The sequence below is a fragment of the Magallana gigas genome, chromosome 3, assembly GCF_963853765.1.
Source record: "Magallana gigas chromosome 3, xbMagGiga1.1, whole genome shotgun sequence".
In the NCBI taxonomy this organism is placed as follows: domain Eukaryota; kingdom Metazoa; phylum Mollusca; class Bivalvia; order Ostreida; family Ostreidae; genus Magallana; species Magallana gigas.
The window spans coordinates 10,088,106-10,114,570 of record NC_088855.1 but is presented as its reverse complement, the minus strand read 5'-3'; the positions used below and the strand labels follow the sequence as shown (position 1 = coordinate 10,114,570).

Sequence of the window (26,465 nt, the reverse complement as noted above, 5' to 3'; positions counted from 1 at the left end):
TCCAATGCTCCTTACTTAATACATGTATTTGACATGAAATTGGATTTCTTGTAATAATGTATGAAATAATATTGAAGTGAGTCTTAAGATGAAAATGTATATGTGTACACATGTATGGCATTCATGTTAAAAGCCGTTATTGCAGTCGGTCGCTGTGGAATTGGAGTGAACCGGTGTACTCATCAGAACAATAAACCCGCAAGATAAAATAGTTCTTTGGGAAAAGGGGGGATGGGGTGGGGCTAAATAAGGTCAAAATCCTGTGTAGAGAGTAAAAAATTCATTCCGCAGATTATGAATCAGAAATAACTTGATTTATCTTTATTATTCTATTTACTATAAAGGGACAACATATCCAATGTAACATTTTATGAGAATATTCTAGAGACTTCCCCGTCAGATAAGTTGTAACAACTAACACTGAATTAGCAATGCTCAGACATTGGTCAAACAATAATTTTTTCAAAAATCTACTCCTGTAAGTAATTTCACTGATTTAGTGTTACGTGAAGTTCAAATAAAATAAGGGAATATTGGGCGTGGTATTAGCGGTATCACTGGTCCTTGCCCACTAATAGAAGGATTTACGTCGATATACGCAAGGGTGTGTACAAGTTGCATCGATAGACCTGTGTGTTATTAACAGCCAGAAAAAGTCATATACACGAAGTTGGTACAAAAATCTAACAAGTATTACAACATATGAAGACTTTACAGGCTCCATTGGGAGGGGAATCTCGGCTTAATGGTGTAAGCAAGGATAAGAAACAGTCCGATTACGACTTGATACACTCACGTCCTCACCTATGACGGACTATGACATCATATCGCTTAGTCTCGTCGCAGTATGCCATGCCGCCATGATAGACATAAGACTATGGGCGGCGGAATGGGTAAAAAGACGTTAATGCAAAACTTATTTTCATAAACATGCTGAAGGTCTCACACAAGGAATTAATTTCACTATATGTTACTATATAGCTTTAATTCAGTTAATTAATTAACTATACCCTCAGCATATAATTCATGAAAGAGAAATTTTAGTTAAATGCTTCAAGAAAAATTTTAGATCAGAAAAATAACGCCTTATGCGGCTTCTAAGAGAGATAATTGAGAGTAAACATACCTACCCCCAAGTACACGTGGGTTCCAGATGTTGACAAACAGGCTCAGCACCACCCAGGAAGTTGCATCATGCGCATCTTAAAAAAAATAGTTCCATTGAAATTAGTGTGACAATTCCACTAAAGTATTAATTCTCCTAGCTACTGAGTCCAAAATCAATACTATAGGCCTAAAATAAGGTGTCAAAAAAGGAAGAAAGAAAAGAAATTGTCTTTATATATATGGAACTACAATTGCTAAGTTCAGTTTGATTGGCTATTTCCTTGCGTAAGACCTGAAATACGAAAGAGACCAGCTTAAAACAAAATCAACAAGCTCTATTGCAAAATCAGCAAGCAAAGATGCAAAATAAACAATCATCGATGCAAAATCTCACTCCTGGAAAAATCATATTTCTTAAATTCACATATAGTAGAATTACCAAGACAGTCGTGTTGAACAACCTATACTTCGTCACCATTAGTATATTATTATTATATAATCAGTAAAATTCTTGCTTTTCTTGCGTTCTTTTGGTACCACACGTATAGTTGACTTTCCCATCGGATATATAGGACTTAAATGATAAGTACACTAGCGGGCACCTGGTTACATGGGTACTATATATCGCACCCGGTCCCCTTCGCTCTGAAACTGAAATAGAGTTATGCGAGTCGCATGCATGAACCTGATTTTTTACTTTTGAATTATTAGGTCGTTTATTTAAAATATTCTTAAATTTCTAAAGACGTTTTCATCTTTCATACAGAGCATATATATATATATATATATATATATATATATATATATATATATATATATATATATATATATATATATATATATATATATATATATTCCGAGATTTTCTTTCTTCCTGGAATAGCTATAAAGTCAATGCATATATACTCAGTGCCCTTTATTCGAAGTATTTGGGGGGGAAAAAACCTCAAGGTCATCTTGTTTGCACTCAAAAAACGTATAATGTAAAATGTCACGACATATTATTATCATCTTACCTTGCGTATAAAAATATGCGTATTATATAATAGATGCAAATTTCACTAGAAGCATAACTCAAGTACAGGTAGAGTTTACAGACCGGTAAATATGTTTTGTATCCGTTCCGACGTTATTTGTCTGCAATACTATACATGTACATGTATATGAGAGGAGAGTCGAAAGCGTTCATATATTTATTAGCCAAGTAAATAAATGAAACACTGCTAAGTTCAATGTACTTGTTTAATTATTGCGTCGTGCCAACAATCACTAACATGTATACTAACATGTATTATCTTATGTTTCTTTATAGCAGTATATGTACATGTGTATATATCTACAAATGAATGCTACATGTAGGATATCAGCATTTATGTTTGAGTTACCTCCCGTTTATGAATTAGGTACACAATTTAGATTTGACAGGTTGGCTAATGAAAAATAAGAAGTTAATTGTAAAACTTTAAGCAAAATACAAATAAAGGACTTCATAGAGCACACTATTTTACAACAACTAAATAAAAGTATTTAAATGCGATTCTAATATCAACTCAAACCAATGCGATCCCTTAAAAAGTGTTTTGCTAATGAAACGGAACCAAAAAATATTCTGATTCTATCATTCGATTTGTATATTTACATCTATATGTAATTTCAAACAATCAATAAAGGTGCACTCCGGTGTGTGCATGGAATCCAAACTTTTAAAATATTTAATTAATTTATTCAAACTCGTTTTATTCTATACGTGCAATCTCACTGAATTTCAGATGATTTCTCATTGCATTTTGTTTTTCTTTGTTTATGAAATTTAATTTCCATTAAAGATGAAAAAGTGTACTCGGTTGACAGCTGTGTACCAACAGTGAACGCATTCAACTTCACAAAACTTACTAACAAAATCGCCAAAAAAAAAATTCCAAACAGCCCAAAGTTTGAAATGCATTACATTGACTGTATAAAATGATCTCGTTGTTTTCGTTTTCAAACGTTTTCATGTCCACTACATTTATTTGATGATAGGTTTAGTATTTTATCTTGCAAAAGAGAAAATAAGGACACAAATTGGCACTATTAATATACCTGGTACTTATTTGATTCCATTTTGTTACTAAAGAGTGTTTTTTTATTTTTCATTATATCCTTGTCAATGAAATAAATTTATGTGTCACATGCATTGTTAATCATTGGGACTAATTTTGGAAAAATCCTTATTCCAGTATAAGTATATAATAATAAATTGTTTGGGAGGATTATTTCGATGGTTTTCTCTGACAGCATTAGACCTCTTGCATTTCTCTTGCTGTCTTTGATTTAAGTAATGCGGTTTTCACTTAAATCAACTTTGCGTGTCAGTCTCTATGATTTATCAATGTACTACTCATTGGGAAAAGGGTCCAGAATCTAGTGGCCATTAGTGAGGATTTTGGTCATTTTTCAGGAGGGGATGGAAGGGGGAGAGGTGATTGGGGGTAAGAAAAGTTTAAAAAATCCCCTTTAAATTTTTTGAAATCCGATGGTTCACACAGCGTATAGTACTAGTATAAAGAAGGATAACTGGGATAGGAAATTTTGTGAAGAGCTGAGGTTGTCTTATCTGACCATCACGGCAAATAGAACAAATGGCGAAAGTTGGCTACCCTCAAACTCTTTTGTGTGTGTGTGTGTGGGGTGGGGGGGGGGGGGGGTGGGGGGTAAGCGAGTACAATCCTTTGCAAGAAAGGAAAAATTTGTTTCTGTCAAAAACGCTGTTTTTTAAATACCTGCCCAAGTACGCATCTAACTAATAGCTATAGAGATGAAAAGGTTTAATTACTTTTGTAAGAAAGAATTAATTTGATAATTACATTTGTAATAAAGAGAGGCGTATCGGTTCGAGGGTTTTTTTTTTAAATATTGAAAGGGGGTGGGACCGTCCCACTTATGTCCGCATTCATTGTCGTCAAATTAATAGTATTCCGAGGAAGTAATGTTCAATGTTACAATTTTTCAATGAATTTAGCAATCAATTCATTTTTAATACATTAAATATTTAATATGTATCCAATTGCTATTATAAAAATAGTGGTTACTTTTACTCTGGACTCATAAGACTACGTGTTGAAATGTATTTTAATCAATGCATATGTTGTTTAAACTTGTTTAGAAATTCCAATGCACCAGATAAATTGCACACACAAAAGATTATGGCCGGTTGTTTGATTTGCAGTGGAATCAGATTTCATTTAATGTAATCATAATAAACTGCAATTGACATTAATTTACATGTATATATATGTAGATATAAATGTAGCACACAAACCAAATTCTAGTGTTCTGTGAAACTACAATACCTGTACAGTATTTGGGTGCTTATTAATTACACTTACGAGGAAGTCTCAGAAAGAATCTGTTTATTTCAATAAATATACATATAGTTAAAGTTTTACAATGAAAAGTTGTAAACAAAAACAGACCATTAAAACTAGCAAATAATTGGACGGAATAAAATGCAGTACTAGATGCCAGTTTTTGATGATGTTAATGATGTGGTAAAAATTAAATGATAGTTCATGAGTTAAAACAATTATTTTCATCACATAAGTTACATGTATCTGGGACGAGAAAGTAACCTGTAGTCACATAATTGTTCTGATAGAAGGGTAAGAAGAGCTAATTAACTCTCCTTATTTTGTCTGATATAAGAAACATTTCTCTACATAAACTGTATTGATATATTATCCTGTAAAAAATTTTCATCTATTTTTTTCTTCTTATAATCAAAATAGTACTAAATATTTCTGACAGAAATTATGATCTATTCACATCGAGTAAAACTTCATCATGCACATTTTCCAAAAGAGAAAATTGTGTAAGAATTACTATGGTTCTTGAGGATTTGAGAAAGCTCTGCCCAGTGGGTTACTTGTGTTAAAAAAGGTTCATATATTCAGTTACTAGACTTGCTCAAGCCTCTGTTTCTTTATATATCTTTGATCGTGTACTTCTAAAATGTCTCCAATAGTTTTTAAAGTTTGTTTATAAGAGCAAAACTTCAAAAGTAATTTATAACATCAAGCCGTAAGCAATTCTAACCTAACAGACATAGTTATAACAAAAATTAATAAATCAAAATACAAAACAAACTGTATTGGTAATCATATATAACTATTTAGTGACATACCGGTATACCTTAAAAAAAATACTGGAAACATTAATTAAACTTACATGCACAATAAAACACTTCTTTTAGAAATGTACCAAGCAGTCACAATTAACTGACACACTTCCCTAACTATGTTTTTTTGTCTGAATCAAATCAGTCTTAATGAGTTGTAAATTAATGTTGTCTATTGAGTTTGAGTTTCCCCACACAAAAAATTGTAGACTTTAATTTATTTTTTTAGCTTTATACAGGTATATCATAATGATTTAACTTATTTGAAAATAGTAAATGCATAAAGTTGCTTATTAATGAGTCAAAAACTCAATGAATAGTAATTCAAAATACTTCTATTTGGAATTTTTCTCCTATCAATGACTGAATGTATAAATTTGAAATAAAGAATTATAAAATAATAACACATCAATCACTTTAAGAACAAAGAACATATGATATATAATCACTAAACCCCACATTAATAAAATGTACATAAACCAGTATTTGAAACTTAATGCGGCAAGATTTTTCCCTGCTGAAAAAACTGAAACAGAGATCATGTATAACATCTAGATTTAGCATCATGCATAAACTGAAAAAAGAGTTCCGGCAAAACTAATATCACTGTACAATCTTAATATTTTTCCAATTAAAACTTTGGCAGACTTAAAAACTAAAACACATTGTGTAACAATGATAATTAAATTACGTGACAATAAAATCCTATGTACTAAAATGGGTAACATCATATCATAAAAGCCGACAACATTAAAATTAAACTCTATCAAGCACTTAATTAATTCAAAAATGTATCACAGAAATTAGAGTCACTAAAGTCCCAGTAGAGCAGACCTGTCTAACAATGTAAACAATAAAAGAGAGTAGACATCATTTGAAATGAGGTAGAATCTATTCTACAATAAATACATCTATACTACAACTTCAAGTCTATCTACTGTCTACATAAAATTAAGCATATATGGAACAAAAACTGTATCATTATAGTCATATAACAAGGTCTTAGCTGACCAGAAGCAGACTGTAACAAACAGATTGTGGAACAATAAACAGTTCAGATAAAATACTCTATAAATATGAAAAAATAACAAGATTTTTTTAGTGTCAATATCAAATTGACAAGTAAGAAATGCTCCAACTTTGTGTACTTATGCTTTAGACACCATTAGAAATTAATGCTTTGTAGTTTTCGTTTACAGCTCTTTGCATGTTATTAATTAAAGCCTATTCAATTATTAACAATATTAAACATTTAATGCATTCAATTATATCAGATATTAGATCTATCTAACAACACAGTTAGTCAATAAAGCCACCATCTTTAATATGACAGCAAACAACTAGAGGTTATACAACTGTACATCTATCAGCAATTATTTTAGATTAGTGGTCTTTCACAATGTTAATTGGATATAATCTCCCTGATGAGTGATCTTTCTCTTGTTTCTAACTTTTTCAATTCTGCTTCAAATAATCCATGGGAACCTATGTAATAGAAATTCACATTCAAACCTCAGTATTTATAAGTATCAAGGTAATGTATCTGGAATATCATTATTTGGTCTACTGTCAAACTTACTTGAATCACATATTTTTTTCAAACACTTCAGAAACTCTCCAAACGCTTGAGTCAATGCGGACTGCTCCTGTAATTCAATATCATTTAGATTTAATGAAAAAATGTTTTCACTAAAAAAAATTCAAGAGTGAGAAAAATAGATTTTTTGTTTTTAAAAAGGGGGATGCCCCCCAAAAATGGGAATATATGTACTATACCAGTACATGTATATGGTATATTCATTCAATTTAGCTTAAACCCAGGGCACAAAAATCATACGTCTTCACTGATATATCGTATGTTTGCAGGTTGTTCACTAAATACCTCATTGTTGTCCTCATCCCAGCTATCCCAGTCCGAGCTCTCGGAATCTTTGTCAGAAGGAGACTTGGCACCATCTCTGTCACTCCCCTGACTCAAAGAGCTTATAAGACCTGATGGCAGGCTGCTGTTACTCAAATTCAAAGTGAGGGATTCTGGGAAATGACCTGGACTACCTGCTCAAAAATATGCTGCTTGATTAAATTTCTACTACTGGTAGGTAAACAACGTTTATCAATTATATTTAAAGACAAATTAAAAATCAACTATATACAATAGGCATAATAATTATTTTTGGTTTACAGTAAACCAATTTTTATTTGCCTGCAAGAACATTTTAAAACATCGCTAGCATGAAGTATTTTAAAAAGTCCAGTGTGAATGTTTTTTTCTACATCATTCTATTTAATACCAGATTTTTAGATGCCCTTTGACTCACCAATAATGACTGTGTCCTCCACATCTAGGTCACTGAGGGACTCGGAACTGTTGGTGGAGGGTATGGGGATGTCATTAGACAGCAGACACAGGTCGTCGTTGGGCCGGGGGGAGTGATCTACACTGAAGTGTATGCCCTGTGTGGACAGAAACAAGTCACCACTCAACATCAAGTTTTAATATCATATCAAAATAACCAAATGTCAGTCTTACGACTGTCAGATTGAGGGTTACCTTCTGCACTGCTACTTATCAAAGGATTTTCAATAAATGTCAGGCCTCAACATTATAATAACCTACAGTATATGTCAATCTTAAGACTATCAGTATGAGTCTACAACCCTCTGTACTTCTACTTCTCTGACTTAAATGCCATTACCTCACTGACTCTGGAACAAATAGCCAGGAAAATGGACCTCAGGTGTTTGACCGGGTTCATGGGCTTACACAGAGTCAGGTAAATGCTCAGGTACCGCTGGACCAGGTGTACCTCCGCACTCTGAAAGAATCAGATTAATTACATTAGGATACTTCACTATGTGTATATCTGTAATTTCTAAACAAAGTCCTGATCTCATACACTGTTCTATACAATCACAAAATGTAATCGTGCATCTCTGGATTTTTATATCCATCAATGTTATCACAAATTCGACAAAACCAAGGAAAAAGTTACAAAATTTCTGCAGATTTGATGTGGTAGAGTCCGGTATATGGCATTACTACTATAGCTCTGGCTAGTGGTAATCCTCTAGCTCAATCGGTAGAGTGATAGACTTGCATGCCATAGGACCTGGGTTCAAACCCCAGCAAAGGCAGAAAGTGTCTCTGATAGAGGTTAAAGTCTAAAGACACAAGTGATTGGGACCTCCAACAAACTTTCACAAAATCAAGATATTTGTGACATTGACCTTCACTGAAGTTTGACTGTATTTGCACTGACAATCATTAGAACCATTTGTATTGTATCTACCTCAGATGTTACAATGACAGCTAAAATGGATATAAAAAATACATCTTTAGTTTGTTTTACCTTAAGTGTTACTATGGCTGCCAGCTCTTTGAGGGTCAGGTGGAGACACATCAGACATGTTTGTTTGTCGTCCCTGCTCTGGGTGACATATTCAACTACTCTTATTCCTACACGATGCAGACTGCAGGAAAACAAAGAGTAAATGTCTATTACCATCAATTACATTGTTCACCTTGAAGAGGAATAAGATACCTCAATTTTGTGAATTACCGGTACTTTCTTTGTAATGAGCAATAAAATAAACCAATACTTTATATTACTTATCTTTGAACAGTATTATGTTAAACAGCTTATGATTTGAAGAATGTTGGTTCAAATCTGGCTGATTATTTACCGTATATATTATCCTTTCATTTTTCTAAGAATTTCATGAATACCAGTACCTTTTCTGTTGTTAGTTTTGCAATGTTAAAGCTTTAAATGTATTTTATATGTGATGCACTTTCAATCATATCAAAGTGTCCTATTCCACCCTAAACACCCACATTGTTTCATACACGTCACTTGATAAATAATTATTATTATAAATATATATGTACAGTAGTTCAAGGAAAACAAATTAAAAAGACTCAAAGCAAGCAAACATTTACACAAATCTGAGTTCGAGACATTCACTTCTAGCCACGGTTTAACAGTCAAGTACTAGTCTAACCATTTTATGTTTGACTGAGAGAAAGAATAATTACCAATCTCTCATATTCCTACAGATTGAGCTCTCCTCAATGAAGAGCCCGGAATAGTGGGCAACAATGGGCATCAGGGAGCACACACTCTCCACGGGCAGCTTCTGAAGGAAGCTCTGTAACGCTCGATGTGAAGCACTCACAAACACCTTCTCTACCTGTCAATAAATATCAACACATTCACATATGTAAATACAAAGAAACTTTAGATTAATTACTAGCTGTTAGCTATCTCTGGGTATATGGTTCTATTTTATATGAATAAAATAAAATTCTGATAAGTTCAGAAAACAGAGAGAATAATTCATTATTGTTACATATCAGATATAAAACATAAATCTCTCTTACCTGTTTTGCACATTGGAATTTGTTTTCTGGTTTGACCAGACAACAACTGAAAAATAAAAAAAAATACAAAAGTCATTAATTCCTTCATATCAAAGTGTGTGTCTTTCCTCAAAGCATTCATTTTAATGCTTTAAGGCCTAAATCTGTAAAAGACATTGCACTCTACCTCAGATATCCTTCAAAAGGCGAGGAGAAGAGCCTGATGTCTGTGCCCTGCTGTAGGAGCTCCTTGCTGATCCTTGTGTTAGGGTGGGTGAAGCCAAACAGCAGCTTCCAGTAGGACAGGACAGAGGCGATCTGGCTCACTCGCTAAAAAGATGTAATTCATATTATACATCACCATTTCCCTTGTTAATGAAGATTTAAGCTCTGTCTAGATTTTCCTACAGGAAGTATGATTTTTATGTTTCGTTTTATATAAAGTGTTTCACATTGAAAACTGAAATTTGACCTAAAGCAGCATTGTAAATGATTAAAATTTCTAGCATTGCATCTTGAACTACACATACTGCAAGCTAATTGATTGTTTGAAGGGTGTATATGATGAATTAGTAAGTATTAATGCATTGTTAGTGGAGGATTGGATAAAATAACTTCAGGAAATAGTTGAAGTATGAAGTACCTGGTCTGAGGGGATATCAAAGTGTGCGTGCGCAAGTATGATAGTGGTGGCTGCTAGGACAGACAGACGGTCGTAGCGGGATCGTTGTACAAGTTTGTCCAGACTGGGAAGACAGGTCGGGATCTGTTCCGTCACACTGGACACAATCTTCTGGAGGATCTGTTTACAGGAATCCTCATGCTACAAATGACATATCAATGCATAATGATCAGAGTTATGAAAATACTTACAATCAATCAAAGTTACAGTTTATAGTAGTTAACCATTAAAATAAAAAAAGGTATTTTGGAAGTCAGATTTAGTTATTTCTCTACAATAAAACTGTTTCTTGTTGATTAAAGCATATATATTCATCCATATAAAATTTGATGATTTAAAAAGCTTGATTCAATGCTGTACCTGCCAAGTGGATGGAGGCCTCTGTAAAAGTGGAGTGAGGTGGATACAGTGCAGCATAGATTCCTGGAGCAGCATAACTGCAGCATAGGTCAGCAGACTGGGTCTGGTGGACAGGTGGGCCTGCCAGATCTCCTCCAGTGTGCCAATGTCGTACCATCGAATCACCTCTGCTAGACAGGGCAACACCTACAAATGATCATTTTTTAAAATAAATACATGTACAGTAAAACATGGTAATAGCTTTTTTACTTGTTGTAAACTTGATGGATATAACGAACTAGGCTTATAATAAAATTAAATCGCCCTCCCTGGCAACTTGTTATAAGGGTGTTTTACTGTACATGTCCTACATATACATCTTATATGCTCACATTCATTTCATTGCATTCAGAATTATAAGGAATATATTATAAATATAAGCCTTTACAAAACCAATCGCAAAAGAAGAAGGGAATGATGCATGTCATTGTATATCACAAAGAATGTTTCCTGAATGAGCTAGTGTAGCTTAAACCTTAATGATTTCTATTCAATATGAATACATGTACATGTACCGGTATATTGATTAGATTGGGACTTAAACTATTACTGTACTCTTTATGGCAGTCAGGGTGTATGGGAGGAAGAATGTACACAAATTATATCAATAAGAAGGGGGAAGGGTAAAATATTGAATAAGTGAACTTTAATACACATATTAGATTAATTTAATTAATGTCTACTAATACAGCATGATTAAGCCTGCTGACCTGTTTGGTGATCCTCCTGAGCTCCCACTGGGAGTCAGCCAAGCTCTCCACAGTCTGTAGGAGGATCCGTTTCAGGGTCTGCTTCAGGGGAGTTAACTGCACACCAGTCATCCATTCCACCTCCGGTGGGGTCCTTACAATGTGGAGAATTCAGTGAATATTAATTTTTTTTCTTCAGGTTATGATAAGAGTCTCTCTAGATCTGGCCTGTATAAAGTTATTTGTTAGTTGATTACTTACTTGTTACCAAGAGTGTCCTGAAGTTTCTGGTAGAAAGTGGAGTTTCTAATTTGCTGACTACCATTGGGATGCTGAAAGGTCATAAAACCATAAAATAAGTGGCTTTAAAATACTTTATTGCTAAGTGCATGTACTTTATAATGCGGACTGAGATATGAGGTATGATACTGCAACTCAAGTATTCGCATGCCTAAATTTTCATTCCTAATTGGCAAAAAATTTCTGAATACCCTCGTACATGTATAATGCAGCTCGCAGATATTGCCAATATCTAGCCAATGCAGTGTGTGCATGTAGATCATAAACCCCTGATCTGTGAAATTTATGTTTTCAATAGGAAGAAGATCCCTAATATATAAAATTATTTTCATTAACCGGTTGAATGGTTTTAGAGTTGAATTTGAGTGAGAAAGATTCCACAATGATACACAATGACTTACAGTAGATGACTGGACTAGCCTTGTTTTTATATACATGTACCCTACCTTGTTATTGACAGTGCAGTCTATATTCTGTAACTGACTGAGGATTGATAACAGGCTGTACCTAGAGATTCTCCCTCCTGTATCACCATTCCTAAAAAAAATATAATTTACATTCTTTAATGCAAAGCTATGGTACAATGGTATTATAAAATCATGTAATCTATAGAAAAAAAGAATAAAACAAATCCAAAACTTTTAACATCTGACTAATTTTACAAACAATATTATGAAAATAAACTGAAAGTAATGAGCCTGACTTACATTTTCTCATATCCTAGGACCCTTAGTCCGCCTTCACTTTTAAATTGCACCTTTTGAGAAAGAAAAAGAAATTTAAAAATATTTCATTAGTCAGAGTAAAATCAGAGTTTGGAAACTTCCTGAAAAAGCAATAATACTGGTTAGTTAGAAAAAACATGTTTTAATTATTTAATTTTTTTTGTGGATTACGTTCACTCTCATTTTTTTAGCACTATAAAGCCTGTTAAACATGCACACATCCAGCACAAGAAAGGTCAAATTATTTCAGGGTATTGCGTGTGCTGCTTTTATTTGTGTGAAAGTCAAATCAAAGCCATTACGAATTATGGATATTCAATGCATGCTTATTTGCACACAATCACACAACAATGAAATCCAGTATAGCCAAACTTCCTTGCTATCAACCGATAATTTCCAACTACATTGTTTGTATGGATGAGTTTTGTTGAAAACAGAGGATGATATTAATCAAAGGAAAGAACCCTGTCATTCAATTTCTTTAAACCTTTCAATGTAACAACAGACATGCAGAAAAGATCAGTTTAGGTATATAGTCAAAGCTTTAGTCAACATCCAGCACTTAAACTTTAAATTATGATTCATGATTCAAAAAATCCATTCAGAAAAGCTTCCTTCACAACGGTGCCTCATAGACATATGTACTTTATTAAGCTTTGCATGCTATGCCTTGCTCATCTTCGCTCACCAAGGGTGACAATCCACTGTGTTACTCTATAGAGAAAGATCATGGATTGTCACCCTTGGTTAGCAAAGGTGAACCTTGCATTGTAGATGACATTCAATTAAACAAAACAATATTAGCATGCTTTTTTCAATGTCCTCTTTATACACTATCAGTAAAGCGGCAATTCCCTTGTACATTTTATAGATAAAGGACATATAGACAGTCTGATAGACAGAAAGAATTGTGATAGACAGAAAGAATTGCCCCTTCATGGATTGTTAGATACAATGTATAGAGGTGTTATGGACAGAAGTCTTAGTGTATTTGAACGATTGGATCCACTAGTATAATATTACAAAGGACTGTAAATGTGGTGAGCAAGATTTCCTGTACAACTGTAGAGAAAATAAGTTTTAACTACAGCAACTTGCTCTGAAGCCAGAAAGAATACCAATACATGTAATTATATGAGAGCAAACCCAAAACAAACCAGCCAACAAGATGTGTTCTGCTGCATTGGTCAAGTTACTGCAGCAGTGGGAAGTACTTCACATATGTACCAGTCCTTTGATATATAGTTGAAAGAATTAATCATGAGTAATGTGCGAGAGAAATAACATACAATTTACTACACTCTTTGGACAATCAAAACATCCACATTTAGTCTCTTTACATGCATCAATGATAAATGATATGCACATGCATGGTGTAAATGTGTCATTAGTTTTGGAAACTAGTGATATAGTGGCAAGGACCGAAAAATTATTGAAATCTTCATAAAAAAAATACTGTGGGTAGTACCCTTCCATGGTTATTGTTTGTGTATTGGTATATATGACATGCAATCTCTCTCTCTCTCTCTCTCTCTCTCTCTCTCTCTCTCTCTCTCTCTCTCTCTCTCTCTCAGGCCTAAGTTGTGTAAGAATATTCACTATACATCTAAAATTCTAAAAAAAATAAGCAAAATTAGGAAAGCAGAAAAGAAAATAATCTGGCTATATACAATATAAGAGTAAAAGTATACCTTTCTGTAGAACATTCTCCTCATTTGCTAATAATATACAATCCACATTTTGACTATTAAAGCTACTGCTACCTTTAACAGCAGTATAATGCTCTCCTAGCAGTAAGAGAGATTAAGTACAGAAAAAAGTTATCTACCATATTGCATTTACCTACGATAAGTATATGAATAACTACACAATCATAGACAAAATCTACATGAACTAGGTAGGACCTAAAACACACGGCTGACAGTTATACACAGTCTGGAAAATATGTTGGTATAGCATGATATCATTACATCCACTACAAATGTAATAAAACAGTTGTTACAAACTAGCTTATAAAATGCAAAAAGTAGACAATATTTGCAAGAAATAAAAATTCAAGAATAATGAAAAGAATTCATAAAAGCGGATTACTACATGTATTGGTTAGTAAGACATATCATTATTGGCTAAAATTCGAAATATGTGTAGCTGAAATTGTTACACACCCCAGATAATAATGTGCATCTCAGTAGACAAATTAAATCTGATTGGTTACTTACTGGTAGGGACTGCTCCGAGGTAGAGTCATGGAACACAACACTAGTCTTCTCAAATTCTTCAGTCTATAAATAAGTAAGAAAATTATAGGAGTGTGAAAGTATATTTTTTCTGTCCTTATGGGACTTTAACCTATCACTTTCCATATTTCATATCAATATGCAACTAATAATTCAACTTATTTAAAAGGATTTGCTCTTTTATTAATGAGAATTTTATTTGAAGAAGAAATTACATACTCTGTTAATAAATGTAATAGGTGGTGAAAAGTCAAGTCTCAAATGAGACTAGAACCCAAGGCCACTGGCGTACCATGCCAGCGCTCTTACCACTACACTATTGAGACTCAATACATTGACTGACAGTCACACACCTGTTAACCCAGTGACATAAACAACTTACACAGGATATACTGTGAGTTCTCTCATGCTCTTTGATCTTTACCTCTGGAATATTATCTTCATCTTCTGATTGTCTGAAATACCCCCAATGGTTTAGACATGCAATGTTTTAATATCAAATTGCAACAAACACAGTACAATGTATTCAATTTTTTTTTAATCATTCATTATTCATGGAAATATATGCACTAGATATGAGAAAATTTCTTGGGTTTTTTTTTAATAATGTCCTGATAATGGTGGATTTGATTGTTAGCTGATAACAGATAAGGTTGGTGGACACATTCAACAATGTCTTACATCTCTGAGTCGGTGTTTTGTCTCCTGAGTTGAGAGGATGCAGCTGGACCAAACGTGTACAACCAGTGGTTTTTGATGAAGAACTTCATGATCAACTCATACGCCAGTAGCCTCCCTTCTCTGCTCTCCCAGGCATCTAGGAGGAAGCCTACATCCAAAGAAAACCAGAAAACGGTGCTTCATATATCATAAATTTCAAAATGTAAAGTTATCTTAAGAGAAATTGATAATATTGTTATGAATATTATAACAGTTCTGACATTAAAACATTGGTATAACCAGATGACAGTCATCTATAAAATGAACATATCTGGTCAATCAATGTTTACCTTTGTTGCTGGTGACTGAAGCTCTGACATGACTAGAACAGTTCTGGTCTGCTGTTGTTTTTTCCTCCCTCTGTAAGATGTCTGTGTTGGGGATCCAGCCCTGAACCAATGACTGTAGCAGCAGACTGACCAGGACAGGACAGTGGCTGCACTTAGACACTGTCAAAATAATAGAAGACATTTAGTCCTGTTATCAACTGTTTAGAAGATTTTCTGTAATGAACAAATCAGTCTCTCAACAACATTCCTTAATTAGAAAATTGAATCTACAGTATGTTTATGAAAAGCTGTTAAGCACCTGGTGGGATATCGGACTGGATAGAGAAGCAAAAAGCTGTCTCTATTTGAAGCAACATGTACATGACAAAGATTAACTAAAGGGCAAGGAAATCCATGAGGTCAAATGTTAAGTGATAATAACTGCCATCATAATCATTTACTGTTGAATCCAATGTGAATGATGTTACAGTTCAGACTCACCCAGGTATCTGAATATGGAGCTGGTGGCCTGCCTGACCGTGGAGGCTGGGTGGGAGAGATACAACAGGAATGTGTTGGTGTAGGTCAGCCAGTCAGACAGCATCATCTGTAGCGGCAACACCTGTGTGGAGGAGAGAGAACCTTACATACTAACGCATGATTCAATTCATTCACAGGCACCTGAATTTTTATCAATCAATCGCTCAATAAGCTAAATATTGAGAAATTCTACCTCCTCTGTATATAGTTACCAAAGGTGAGTTTATATATAGAAGAGGTAGAATTTTTTATATTTGGATAAGCGACTGAATTATAAAAATTAAGGTGTCTGTGATTCATTGCCAATACATTGCACATAACACACAATTCAGGTACTTAACTCTTCATTGGTTGAACAATCTGAAAACTTCAACTTACAAGTACGGTAATTATTGAGTTATGCAGTGAATGGAATACCTTGATGATTGACAGACACACACTGAGTAAGCCTTCAGCTGCATAGGCATCTAGGAACTGGATTGGCAACTTCTACAATAAGATAAACAGGATTAACACCAAACAAGCAGTGACTTTTGGTTTATATCAATACAAATTGGACTTAAACTAAAGAAAAATGACTCACAATAGATTCCACAGAGCTGAGAACGTCTGTAGACCCAACGACGTCTTTTAAAAGCTGCTGAATAACTTGTTGGAATGTCGAGTAGGCTTCCTAAAACATAGATTTATTGCTGTGTGATAGCAACTACAATTTCAATACATCAGCAATACTGAATGGTGTGAGTTAATTAAATTGTTACTATATACCTGGACATCACTACATGATATGTAAGTGGACAATGCCTTGGCCGCATGTTCCCTGATGGTTAGCTGGGAGTGATACAGCAATTTAAACACAACATTGTGAATCTCTGACGATATGAAATTTGGCACCTGTGGGATATCCTGAAAATTATGAGATACAACTTTTGCAAAGGAGCATATACATGTACATGTATCAGTGAATTTCACAAATCATCTTTAAAACCAAGGAAAATCAATTTAGAACCCATATTTCCATCAGGTAGAGAAACATTTATGTAATGAAACATCATGTATATAAAATTTTATACATTTTTTTGAAAATAAATCTAATGTAATGTTTATCTTATGTACATGTAATGCATAAGAATATATTATGAGCATATATGCTCATGAGTACAAGGTTATGAAGAACCCAGAATATATACATTATAAGACCATCAATACAGACAATTCAAAATTTAATATTAAGTCAAAATGTTGAAAATTTTGTGTAATGTTCTCAAATTCAAATATTGAATTGATTAGTTACCATGGACTGGTTGTGGAGAGAGAATTGTGGAGTGGTGGATCTAGAGTCAGCTTTCTCTGTATACTGCTGAATGATGGAGTTTATACCTGTAATAAACACACTGTAGTTACACAGGAAATCAGGGAACCACCATGTTACAATGTCACATTTATACAGACTCTTAAATCATTGTGTCAATATCAAAAAAATATCAAAAGAGTTATCAAAATATTTTTGTTTCCAAGCAGTCATCTGCAGACTTTGTGTTTGAGAGTGAAAAATTCAATTATCATGCATGAGCCACAAGTTCTACATATCTATCTTACCCATTATTGCACCCTCAACAGCTTGCCATGAGGAGGTCTCAGAGACACACAGCTACAAAAAGATCAAAGACTTTTTTACTTTAGCGATCAATATAAACTTATTTTATGCTATACAGCTACTAGTTTACTGATAATCCACCCTCTATTCTCCTTCCTTCCTTTTAATTCCTGTTCTCCCCCCTCCCCCTAAAAAAAAAACTAATGTGGACATGTATTAGTGATTATATATACCGGTATATGTATATTCAATATATGGTTTATGCAGACTGTGTCATCTGACTTCACTTTTATCCAACCATCAAAAAGATTTCAAAGAAAAAATGAGTTACATATCTACAGTAAATATATTTTGATAGCAAACATTACCTTAACAAGTTTCTGGAATATATTTTCTTGTTCAACAACGGAAAGATGTGACACTATTGGTCCCAAACTTTTGGCACAAGAATTTCGTATGGCTGACCAAACATCAGTTAATGCTGCTATGATTAATTTCTAAATACAAAAGACATGGAGCAGAGATTACAGGTAAGTAATTTGAATGTGAAATATGCATTATCAATGCATTGTCATACAAATACACATTTAAATTATTAATTTGCACCTGCACTTTTAAAAGTCCACAAAAATTAGTTTGCTTATAGCTGCCAATATTGGCAATGACCTTTGTTGTTATACACATATTCATAAAATTCTCTCTAAAAAAATTACTTGTATCAATTGGGTGCATTCAAAGTCCTGTAATTCTTCTTGATTTTGTCTTAGCCACTCCATGAAGTGAATGATCGTTCTGTTTCGGACAACATGGACATCAGAGACTGGAAAATAAAGGAATGACAGTTCTTTATTTCCAATACTGCAAATCTTTGATCTTTTTATCAATGTTTAAAAAAAAGGTTGTATCCTTTATCCCTCTCTCTCCCCCCTCTCTCCCCCTCTCTCTCTCTCTCTCTCTCTCTCTCTCTCTCTCTCTCTCTCTCTCTCTCGGATATAAGGAATCTTTGAACATGATTTACTTACCCTGCTTCATTGTATACTCAAATGCATGAACTAATTGAAGAGAGAGGGGCTGGTGGATGTACCTGATAAAATAAAAAGTAGCTTATTATTTACCATATCAAACTGGTTTTTTATGATATCAATATGAATATCATCTTAATTGCTTTCATGTAAATGATAATGTTATTAATTTTACTGTCACTGTAAACTTAAAAAATTAATTTGAAACCCATGTTCCTTGGAGCGGTCTTTACTTACCATCTGATAATATTATCAAGAAGGTCATTTAACACTGCTTTCATGTGTCCATCACTGGCTTCCAGTGTAGTTCCAGTGCTGGACATTCTTCTAACTCGTCTCATTCCATCTCTACCTGCCTCTGACCATCCATATCTTCTATCAAACACATAGCAAGTCAACTTATTCAGCACATCTTGATCAGAAATTAAATTCACAATCTGAGACTCAAGGTGATGGGTTGACATTTCTCCATGAAAATGATTCTGATTTCCATTCCCATTCTGAAACCCTTTTGCTGCACCAGTGAGATCAGAGAGATGTCTGTGAATGGATTTCAACATGATCTGCTCATCTGTTGAAGATTTGGCTGACAAAAGAGCCATAGCACAGTCACATAGTCCATTTGTAGATGAAGTCATTTTTGTGTTGTAGAGATCATCTTCAAATGCATTTATCTGAAAATCTGCAAAATTATCCACATATCTATTATTGTAATAATTGTTATTAGCAATCTAATTTGAAACAACTCAGCCCTAGGTAGGATTCATAGGGTATATATCAAGTGTATAATAATAAGAAACTTTTCACTAAGTCTCTTAATTAACAAAAATGGAATATAATTAATTAGGATATATGTCAAGTTTCTACACGACATACGTAACTACGTTGTTATGTACTTATATAACTCCTGCTGTGTCTCTAAGTATTAAAAGAGTTAAATGGACTATGTAACAGTAAAATGCAAACTAGTACCACATACAGGAATATTTATCAAACCCATTTAACATACTGAGAAATTTAAGACCTGTTTAACCAATTGCCAAGGATGTTCAGGAAAACGATATTTATATTGCATTACCTATTCGTTACCAAAAAATTCCTCCGAGAAAATTCGGCACTCTGAATTGAGGTTGTTATAGACGCTTTCATTTCTTCCGAAAGACTATGTTTCAAAAAAATAAACGTCCATCTCTCAACCTTAGTTATGTTATGCTTTATGAACATCCAAATGAAACATTTTGCACTACCGTTTCATTAGAGCGAAAACATTTCACTCTTTATGTTTACGATCCGAATTTCTTTCGAAAATATGCAGTCTCCATTTTGTGACGTCAGAATTGGCACTCGATCCCGATCAATATCAACCTCAGACTCAAGTAGAATAATGATCGAGAAAAACAATGATAAATCCTTGTTCGTTCTGTAGATATGCATTCATTTTAATAGCTAATCTTATTGATTACCCGATATCTGTCCTGGTTATGTGTTGTTATTTCCCTCAGAAATGATTCATCGATAATTTGGACAACGTTCACCGGCAGACATGCTGCAGAGCCTTTTCAAAAAAAAAAAATATAATATCAATATGTAATTTTTATTTTAAAGAAAAGGGAAATATCACTTTGTCTCTGCTTGCATTTACTTTGCATTTACTTTGAGTAAAACGAATGAAAATCACTGATGTCATAACAATATGAACAGAAACCTTTGTTTAAGGAAACAGTGCACACAGTGTCAGATAATTAATTTGTCAACAGAGTGAGAGGATATATATGAAAAAATATGTTATGGGGAAATACTAAAAAAATTGCAGTGATAAAATTTTTGAATGTTATGAAGTGTTATATTTTTCGTATGTGTCTGAAGAACATATTCATCACATGACATAAAAAATTTCTTTCAATTCGTTAATAGTTGACTTTTGAAATATTATATTTTACAAAACACGAAATAACATTTTAAAAATTCTGTAAAAATAGCTAAGTATCACTATCATCATTTCAATATTTTAAAAGTATATGTTTTGTGGTTTTCTATTGAAAATTGGAATAAACTGTGGGTATAGTATAGAGCCACCATAATGCAATGCGGTTGTGCGAGGGGCGGTGATCTGGGCGTCCCCTATTTCTTTTATTTTTTTTGGATAGAAAAAAAAATACGGTGTTTTCAGATTCACGAGTCCATCAGCTATGTATAACTTAATAACTAAATTCGATTGCTAATGCTATTTTTCAATTCTTCGACATATATTTCTTAATTTCAACGACCTAAAATTAATTAGCTTGAAAAACTGTTGATTTATCTTGATTTATGTATATGTACTGCTTTAGCTTCTTTTCCATTCAAATTACAGATCATTCGATCTGTAATTTCACTTCTTTTAAAAGCAAACGAGTTCACATTTCAAATGAAATGCTGTTAATTAACAGCTTGTCAATTTATAAAACCGGACAAAAAACTGCGCTTCAAAATTACGTTGCAAGGAAAAAAAGGGGCGAAACTGGCAAACCACTTAGCAAGTAAGATGGAAAAATATAACTGGTTCATGTATATAACTATCTAAATAGAAGAAATCAACAATTACCCCACCCCTTCGGCGAGGATAAACTTAATCCAGGCATGCAATAAAATGCACATATTACATGTATATATACAGAATACACATTTATTCTGAAACGTTCGAATTATGTACATGTACAATAGATCCATGCGTTTCAACTTAAGCTAAATATATGTGGCTACAAATGTTTACATATTTTCATTGTTTCCTGGAATTTTGCAAAGAAATTTAATCTTATCAACTCCAGGCTGTTTTGTTTAAGTATTTCATTATCATAATAAAGTTAAATTGGAATTTCAGAAGTTTCTTAATTTATTTTTTAGTTTGATTAGATTCAATGTCTTTGCTTTTGAAATATTTAGATCTGTTTTAGAACGGTACATTTGAGTAACTCAGTGAAGAACATTGATAAAGTAATAAAGACTATCTTATTTAGTGTACGGCATGTTTACACCTTGTATACTCCAATTATACCCTATCTTAATCTATACATTATAATTATATATAATCATATGATATTGTTTAGTGACCTGAGAATTAAAACACAGGGGGTTCAAGAGCCTTGAACACTTGATAACCTCCGGGAAATTCTTATTCACAGTTTCCGGCTTTGTGTCATATTGTGAAAACCTCCGACGATCAACATGGCGGCTCCACAAGAATCTGCACAAGGTGTGAACAAAGCTCTTTCACTTGATGTATATTCCTTTTTTATACGAGATACAATTTAATCTCAATATAATTTTATCCATCGTATTTCAAACCAATAGTTGAATATGAAAGTCACACTGTCCGGTAAATCCGAGACGCCTTAGTAACGGGTATATAGAAGCTTCCTTGTGTTAATGAAACTCATGCAGTTAGTGGCTATTTCAACACTAAAAATGACAGCTTAAATAATCAATCCCCCACCAACAGACACATCGGATAAATGTTTATCAGAGGTGGCTAGAGATGTTCAATTTTTATATCGATTTCATTCATTTTCTTTATTTGAAATTCTATATCCATAAGAAAATGAGTAACATCCGACCATGTTGTATAACTTGTAATTGTATTTGAATCCGAAATTTAACTTACTTTTATATGCTATAACTGTAAATAAATTGCTGTAAATAATTTTTTCATCTAGGGCCTGATTAACTGATTAAGGAAAATTAAAGCCATGCACAATGTTAAGTGTATTACTGTTGTAGTAGAAAGGAGGAATGGGTATATAATTACAATGAAAATATATGGCTGGACCGGGAATCGAAACTGGGACTCTTGCAACTCTAGTCAGGAGCTCTACCACTGAGCTACCCAGGTCGATATTGATGGTCCATATAGCCCCAACTACTACGTTCCTCCCTCCTTAAATATTTTTTGACCCTGAAGACACAACTACTATACTATAATCATTTATAGCAATTTCTGCTGAAAGTGCCCTTTTCAACAGGAAAATAAGCAAAGTGTTTCCAAATTCATAAGTCTAATGAATGAAAAATTTTAATAATATGAGGAACATGAATAAAATTTGATATTTTTCTGTATTTTTGCTGATTTTTTACACATTGAAAGTCAGAGTTTTAAAATACTCAAGTAACTTCTTTTATATAACAACCCTGTACCATATTATGTAATCATAATGATTCATCATGCAGCCTCCCAATTTCAATGAATGAGTGTCAGAGTCCTAATATGTTTGACCTTAGTATCTTGTTTTAAATTACCATCATTCTTAGTGATACATGTACTTCATTGGCAAATTTCCATAATAAGTTACAGACCAAAAACAAGACAATATTCTGTAAAAGAGATGCAAGATTGAACAATATAAAATTAACTAACAGGTAATTTTGAATTTATATTGGACCTATTGATTATATAAAAGCAGTTTTATTGACCCATCAAAACAGTTGCAAAATGAATCACTGTTTTATATCCAACTGTGAAAAGGTTAAATTTACTGGACCTTATTCAGATTGTGTATTGTAGTTAATGATATTATTTTTTTCTTTCAGTTCCTAGAAATTTTAAACTGTTAGATGAACTAGATCAGGGTCAGAAAGGGTCAGGAGATGGCAGTATAAGCTGGGGATTAGATAATGACGATGATATGAGTCTGACATACTGGAATGGAATGATTTTAGGTCCACCAAGAGTAAGTCTTATTAAACTACTCTTGTATTGTATGATACATCAAATTATGTAACAGTTGAAAGCAGCTGTGAGTAACGGGGGCATGTTCAACATAGCAGGTGCTAGTGAGCACTCACTAAAATTCACTATACCTAGTACCCGGGATACAAATTTTGGTGAGCTTTTACAAGCACTTGCTCTGTTAAACATGCCTCGAGTTTCAATTTTTTTTACCTCAATGTAGAAATATGCAGACCAAAATTCAAGAGAGATAAATAGGACTCGTTTTTTTAAATGCTGCCTCCTGAGTAATATTTGCTGTACTTTAAAGTAGCCACAATACTGTAATCACTTGGATTATTGATAAAGTTATTTTACTTGTCAATTTGATAGAAAATGAAATAGATGTATTGGCTGATTGTTTTAAGTTTAGGAACTATATAGGAAGTACATTTGATAAGGCCAAAAAAAAATTACTGTTTGTTTGGAATTGCTTCCTGACCCATTGAAATACCCCCCCCCCCCCCTCCCCCATGATAAAATTTTTTAGGAAAAAATAGATAAAGTTTTTACTGCTTTTTGTTTATATATATGTTCATTGATCAAAATAGCATGAAATTTCCACTGTTTATGGAGATTTTTTGTTTTTTACCAATTTTTAATTAGCTAAACTACCAGTTTGAAAAATAAAAAAAAACCTCCCTCCCTCCTGGATCTGGAAACCTCCAGGCAGCAATTTCAAACAAATTCTTACCGGTATTTAAGGATGGCCTAACAAATCAAAATTAAAGTTTTAAAATACATATGTACTCATTGAATTGGATTAATTTTCAGACACCATTTGAAAGTAGAATTTACTCGCTTAAGTTAGAATGTGGGCCGCAGTATCCAGATAGACCCCCCACAGTCAGGTTCGCCACGAGGATTAAAATGACCTGTGTAAATGAATCATCTGGAGTAGTGAGTATTCTCTTTATATTGAAACAATGTAATTATGTTTTATTATAGACACTATTTTGTTACTGCTCCCTTCAGCAAAGCTTACATGTTGGTCGCAAAACATGTACAATACTGCATGTTTTATGTATTTCTGTCAGAAACCCTTTTATACAACTTATAATGAAGAAGACCTTGTTTACAAATTTTTTTTCCAATTTGACTATGATTTGTTTTAAGTGACAATAAATTTCCTTTAAAAAAGTTATTCAGTACACCAGGTCCTCATCAGTCAATATCATGGTACTTAAGGTGGAATAACACATCATCACAATATTGCTGACCTCTGATCGAAACAACATTTCTTTTTTTTTTAAGGATTTTATTGACAGCAACATGTAATTTACTCCATAGCCGAGTGGATGAAGTGTCGGGCTTGTGATCCATACATCACAAGTTCAAATCCTCCAACGGCTTTTGTTGTTACTTACTGAATTGAATTTTTTTTATTTTCATTTTTTATCCCAAACTGCAAATTTTTCGCTTATTTGACATACAGTATGTAGTTTATTTATCATTTAAATCATTCTTAATCAAATCATTTACAGTTAATTTTTTTGACTTTTTCCAGGTGTGTTATTCCACCATAAGTTATTGTAGAACTAAATATTTCTTTGCTATTGAATAAGTTGAATGTCTTTCTTTTTCCAGATCGATACAAAAAAACTAGATAGTATGAGAAATTGGAATAGAAACATGTCAATAAAGGCTATTCTACAGGACATTCGACGCCAAATGACGCTGAAAGAGAACAGTAAATTGTCTCAGCCTCCAGAAGGAAGTTTGTTTTGATCAAACAAGACATTAACAGAAAAAAGTGCTAGTATTTTTTTGAAAACTATGACTGGAATGTCATTAGAGGAGAATGGTTTGAAGACTTCTGGTGTATTAATACACAAAATAATTTGCAATTTTAAACAAATATCGAAATGAAAAATTGAAGGGTAAATCTTCTTCTGATTACGATCATGTTAAGACACGGTACAAACTTGATCTTGCTTTATGGGAAATGAGATTGCTTTCTTATTTACAGGCATCTTTGAGTTATCAAATTTAAGCATAAGTATAAATTGCTCGTGGAAATAGAATATTTATCTAGTGTATATTGCATTCATGTTAAATGTGCATTAAATTTGTAGGGAATTTATAGAAGAAATGTCAGAAAAAAAATCAGTACTAGTAAAGTGTTATTTAAAAGTGTGCAAGTTTCCAAGCTTGCAAGATACATGTATTACTTAGTATATTGATGAATAAGTTATCTTTATGAATATGAATAATTCATTAAAAATACTTAACTCATTCAATTGTGTCTAAATTATTTACATCAAATACCTCAGTTAATAAATGTTGAAGGCATGATGTTGTTGACGGGCATAGCAAAAGATGTAATTCCATAAATGTCTAATCAGGTTTTCTCTCTTAATACACATATATGCAAGTATTAACAAATTTCTTATCTTCACCAGAAATGTTCATAAAAAAATGGAGAGAAATACAGAAAATGAAATAACTTGGCTCACAAGCTCGTTACTTATTTTTTTCTTGCTACAGCCAACAGTAATTACATGTAAAGAATCAGTGCAGTCTTTTTATTGGTATTATATGTACACATACATGTTGATTGTTTCCTATGACTTTTAGTTGCTGAGTGACATAAAACTCTCCCCCTTGGTAGACGACACCCTGCTTCCTTGCATGCAGGGGTACATGTGTTTTGACATTTGATGCTTTAGTTGTAAACCTTTCATATGATGAATGCTGATTGACACATGTATTTGGTCCATTGTCCTTACTCTTGATGAAGTCAATAAACTTATCACATAAGTTTTGTGTTGGTTATGATATGATTTTTTTTAAACTGTTCAGATTGATAATTATGCCCCCTTCAAAGAAACATATATATATATATATTGTACATGTATTATTTAGATTCTATACTTTATGGTTCATAGAAGTGCTTGACTGTTTATCACATTTCCTGACAC

At 33.2% G+C, this 26,465-nt stretch overlaps 2 protein-coding genes across 4 annotated transcripts; one reads left to right on the top strand and one right to left on the bottom strand.

The window, feature by feature from the left end:
- Positions 1-4,482: 4,482 nt before the first annotated feature.
- Positions 4,483-20,152, bottom strand: LOC105346612 (uncharacterized). 3 transcript variants are annotated; one of them, XM_011455274.4, is made up of 31 exons: positions 19,882-20,152; positions 19,041-19,485; positions 18,804-18,865; positions 18,495-18,601; positions 18,150-18,278; positions 17,784-17,835; positions 17,479-17,564; positions 16,953-17,090; positions 16,768-16,857; positions 16,602-16,673; positions 16,146-16,266; positions 15,666-15,824; positions 15,337-15,484; positions 15,038-15,110; positions 14,638-14,700; positions 14,110-14,136; positions 12,401-12,450; positions 12,140-12,230; positions 11,655-11,725; positions 11,415-11,547; positions 10,666-10,851; positions 10,267-10,446; positions 9,811-9,953; positions 9,645-9,690; positions 9,300-9,454; positions 8,614-8,734; positions 7,960-8,079; positions 7,582-7,717; positions 7,146-7,318; positions 6,843-6,909; positions 4,483-6,748 (listed from the first exon to the last, which is right to left on the bottom strand). In XM_011455274.4, exons 2-31 carry the CDS (start codon positions 19,439-19,441, stop codon positions 6,666-6,668), a joined length of 3,483 nt encoding a protein of 1,160 aa, XP_011453576.3. In that variant the 5' UTR covers positions 19,442-19,485; positions 19,882-20,152; the 3' UTR covers positions 4,483-6,665. The 3 variants fall into 3 exon arrangements, with proteins under 3 accessions (XP_011453576.3, XP_019930254.3, XP_011453577.3); XM_020074695.3 differs by having other exon boundaries at positions 16,953-17,078; XM_011455275.4 differs by lacking the exon at positions 14,110-14,136.
- Positions 20,153-21,925: 1,773 nt separating this feature from the next.
- On the top strand, positions 21,926-26,304 carry LOC105346610 (ubiquitin-conjugating enzyme E2 variant 1). The gene is made up of 4 exons (XM_034481874.2): positions 21,926-22,035; positions 23,367-23,506; positions 24,319-24,444; positions 25,132-26,304. Exons 1-4 carry the CDS (start codon positions 22,008-22,010, stop codon positions 25,270-25,272), a joined length of 435 nt encoding a protein of 144 aa, XP_034337765.1. The 5' UTR covers positions 21,926-22,007; the 3' UTR covers positions 25,273-26,304.
- Positions 26,305-26,465: the final 161 nt, after the last annotated feature.

Bases quoted from the DNA above. Each gene is read 5' to 3' on its own strand.
- LOC105346612 (XM_011455274.4), bottom strand. From the start codon at position 19,441: ATGACTTCATCTACAAATGGACTATGTGACTGTGCTATGGCTCTTTTG. The intron at 10,852-11,414 runs GTCAGCAGGCTT...GATCATTTGTAG, and splicing joins TCAGGAGGATCACCAAACAG to GTGTTGCCCTGTCTAGCAGA. The intron at 8,735-9,299 runs GTAATTATTCTT...GTTTTCCTGCAG, and splicing joins TGTAGGAATATGAGAGATTG to TCTGCATCGTGTAGGAATAA.
- LOC105346610 (XM_034481874.2), top strand. From the start codon at position 22,008: ATGGCGGCTCCACAAGAATCTGCACAAG. The intron at 23,507-24,318 runs GTAAGTCTTATT...ATTAATTTTCAG, and splicing joins TGATTTTAGGTCCACCAAGA to ACACCATTTGAAAGTAGAAT. The intron at 24,445-25,131 runs GTGAGTATTCTC...TTCTTTTTCCAG, and splicing joins TAAATGAATCATCTGGAGTA to ATCGATACAAAAAAACTAGA.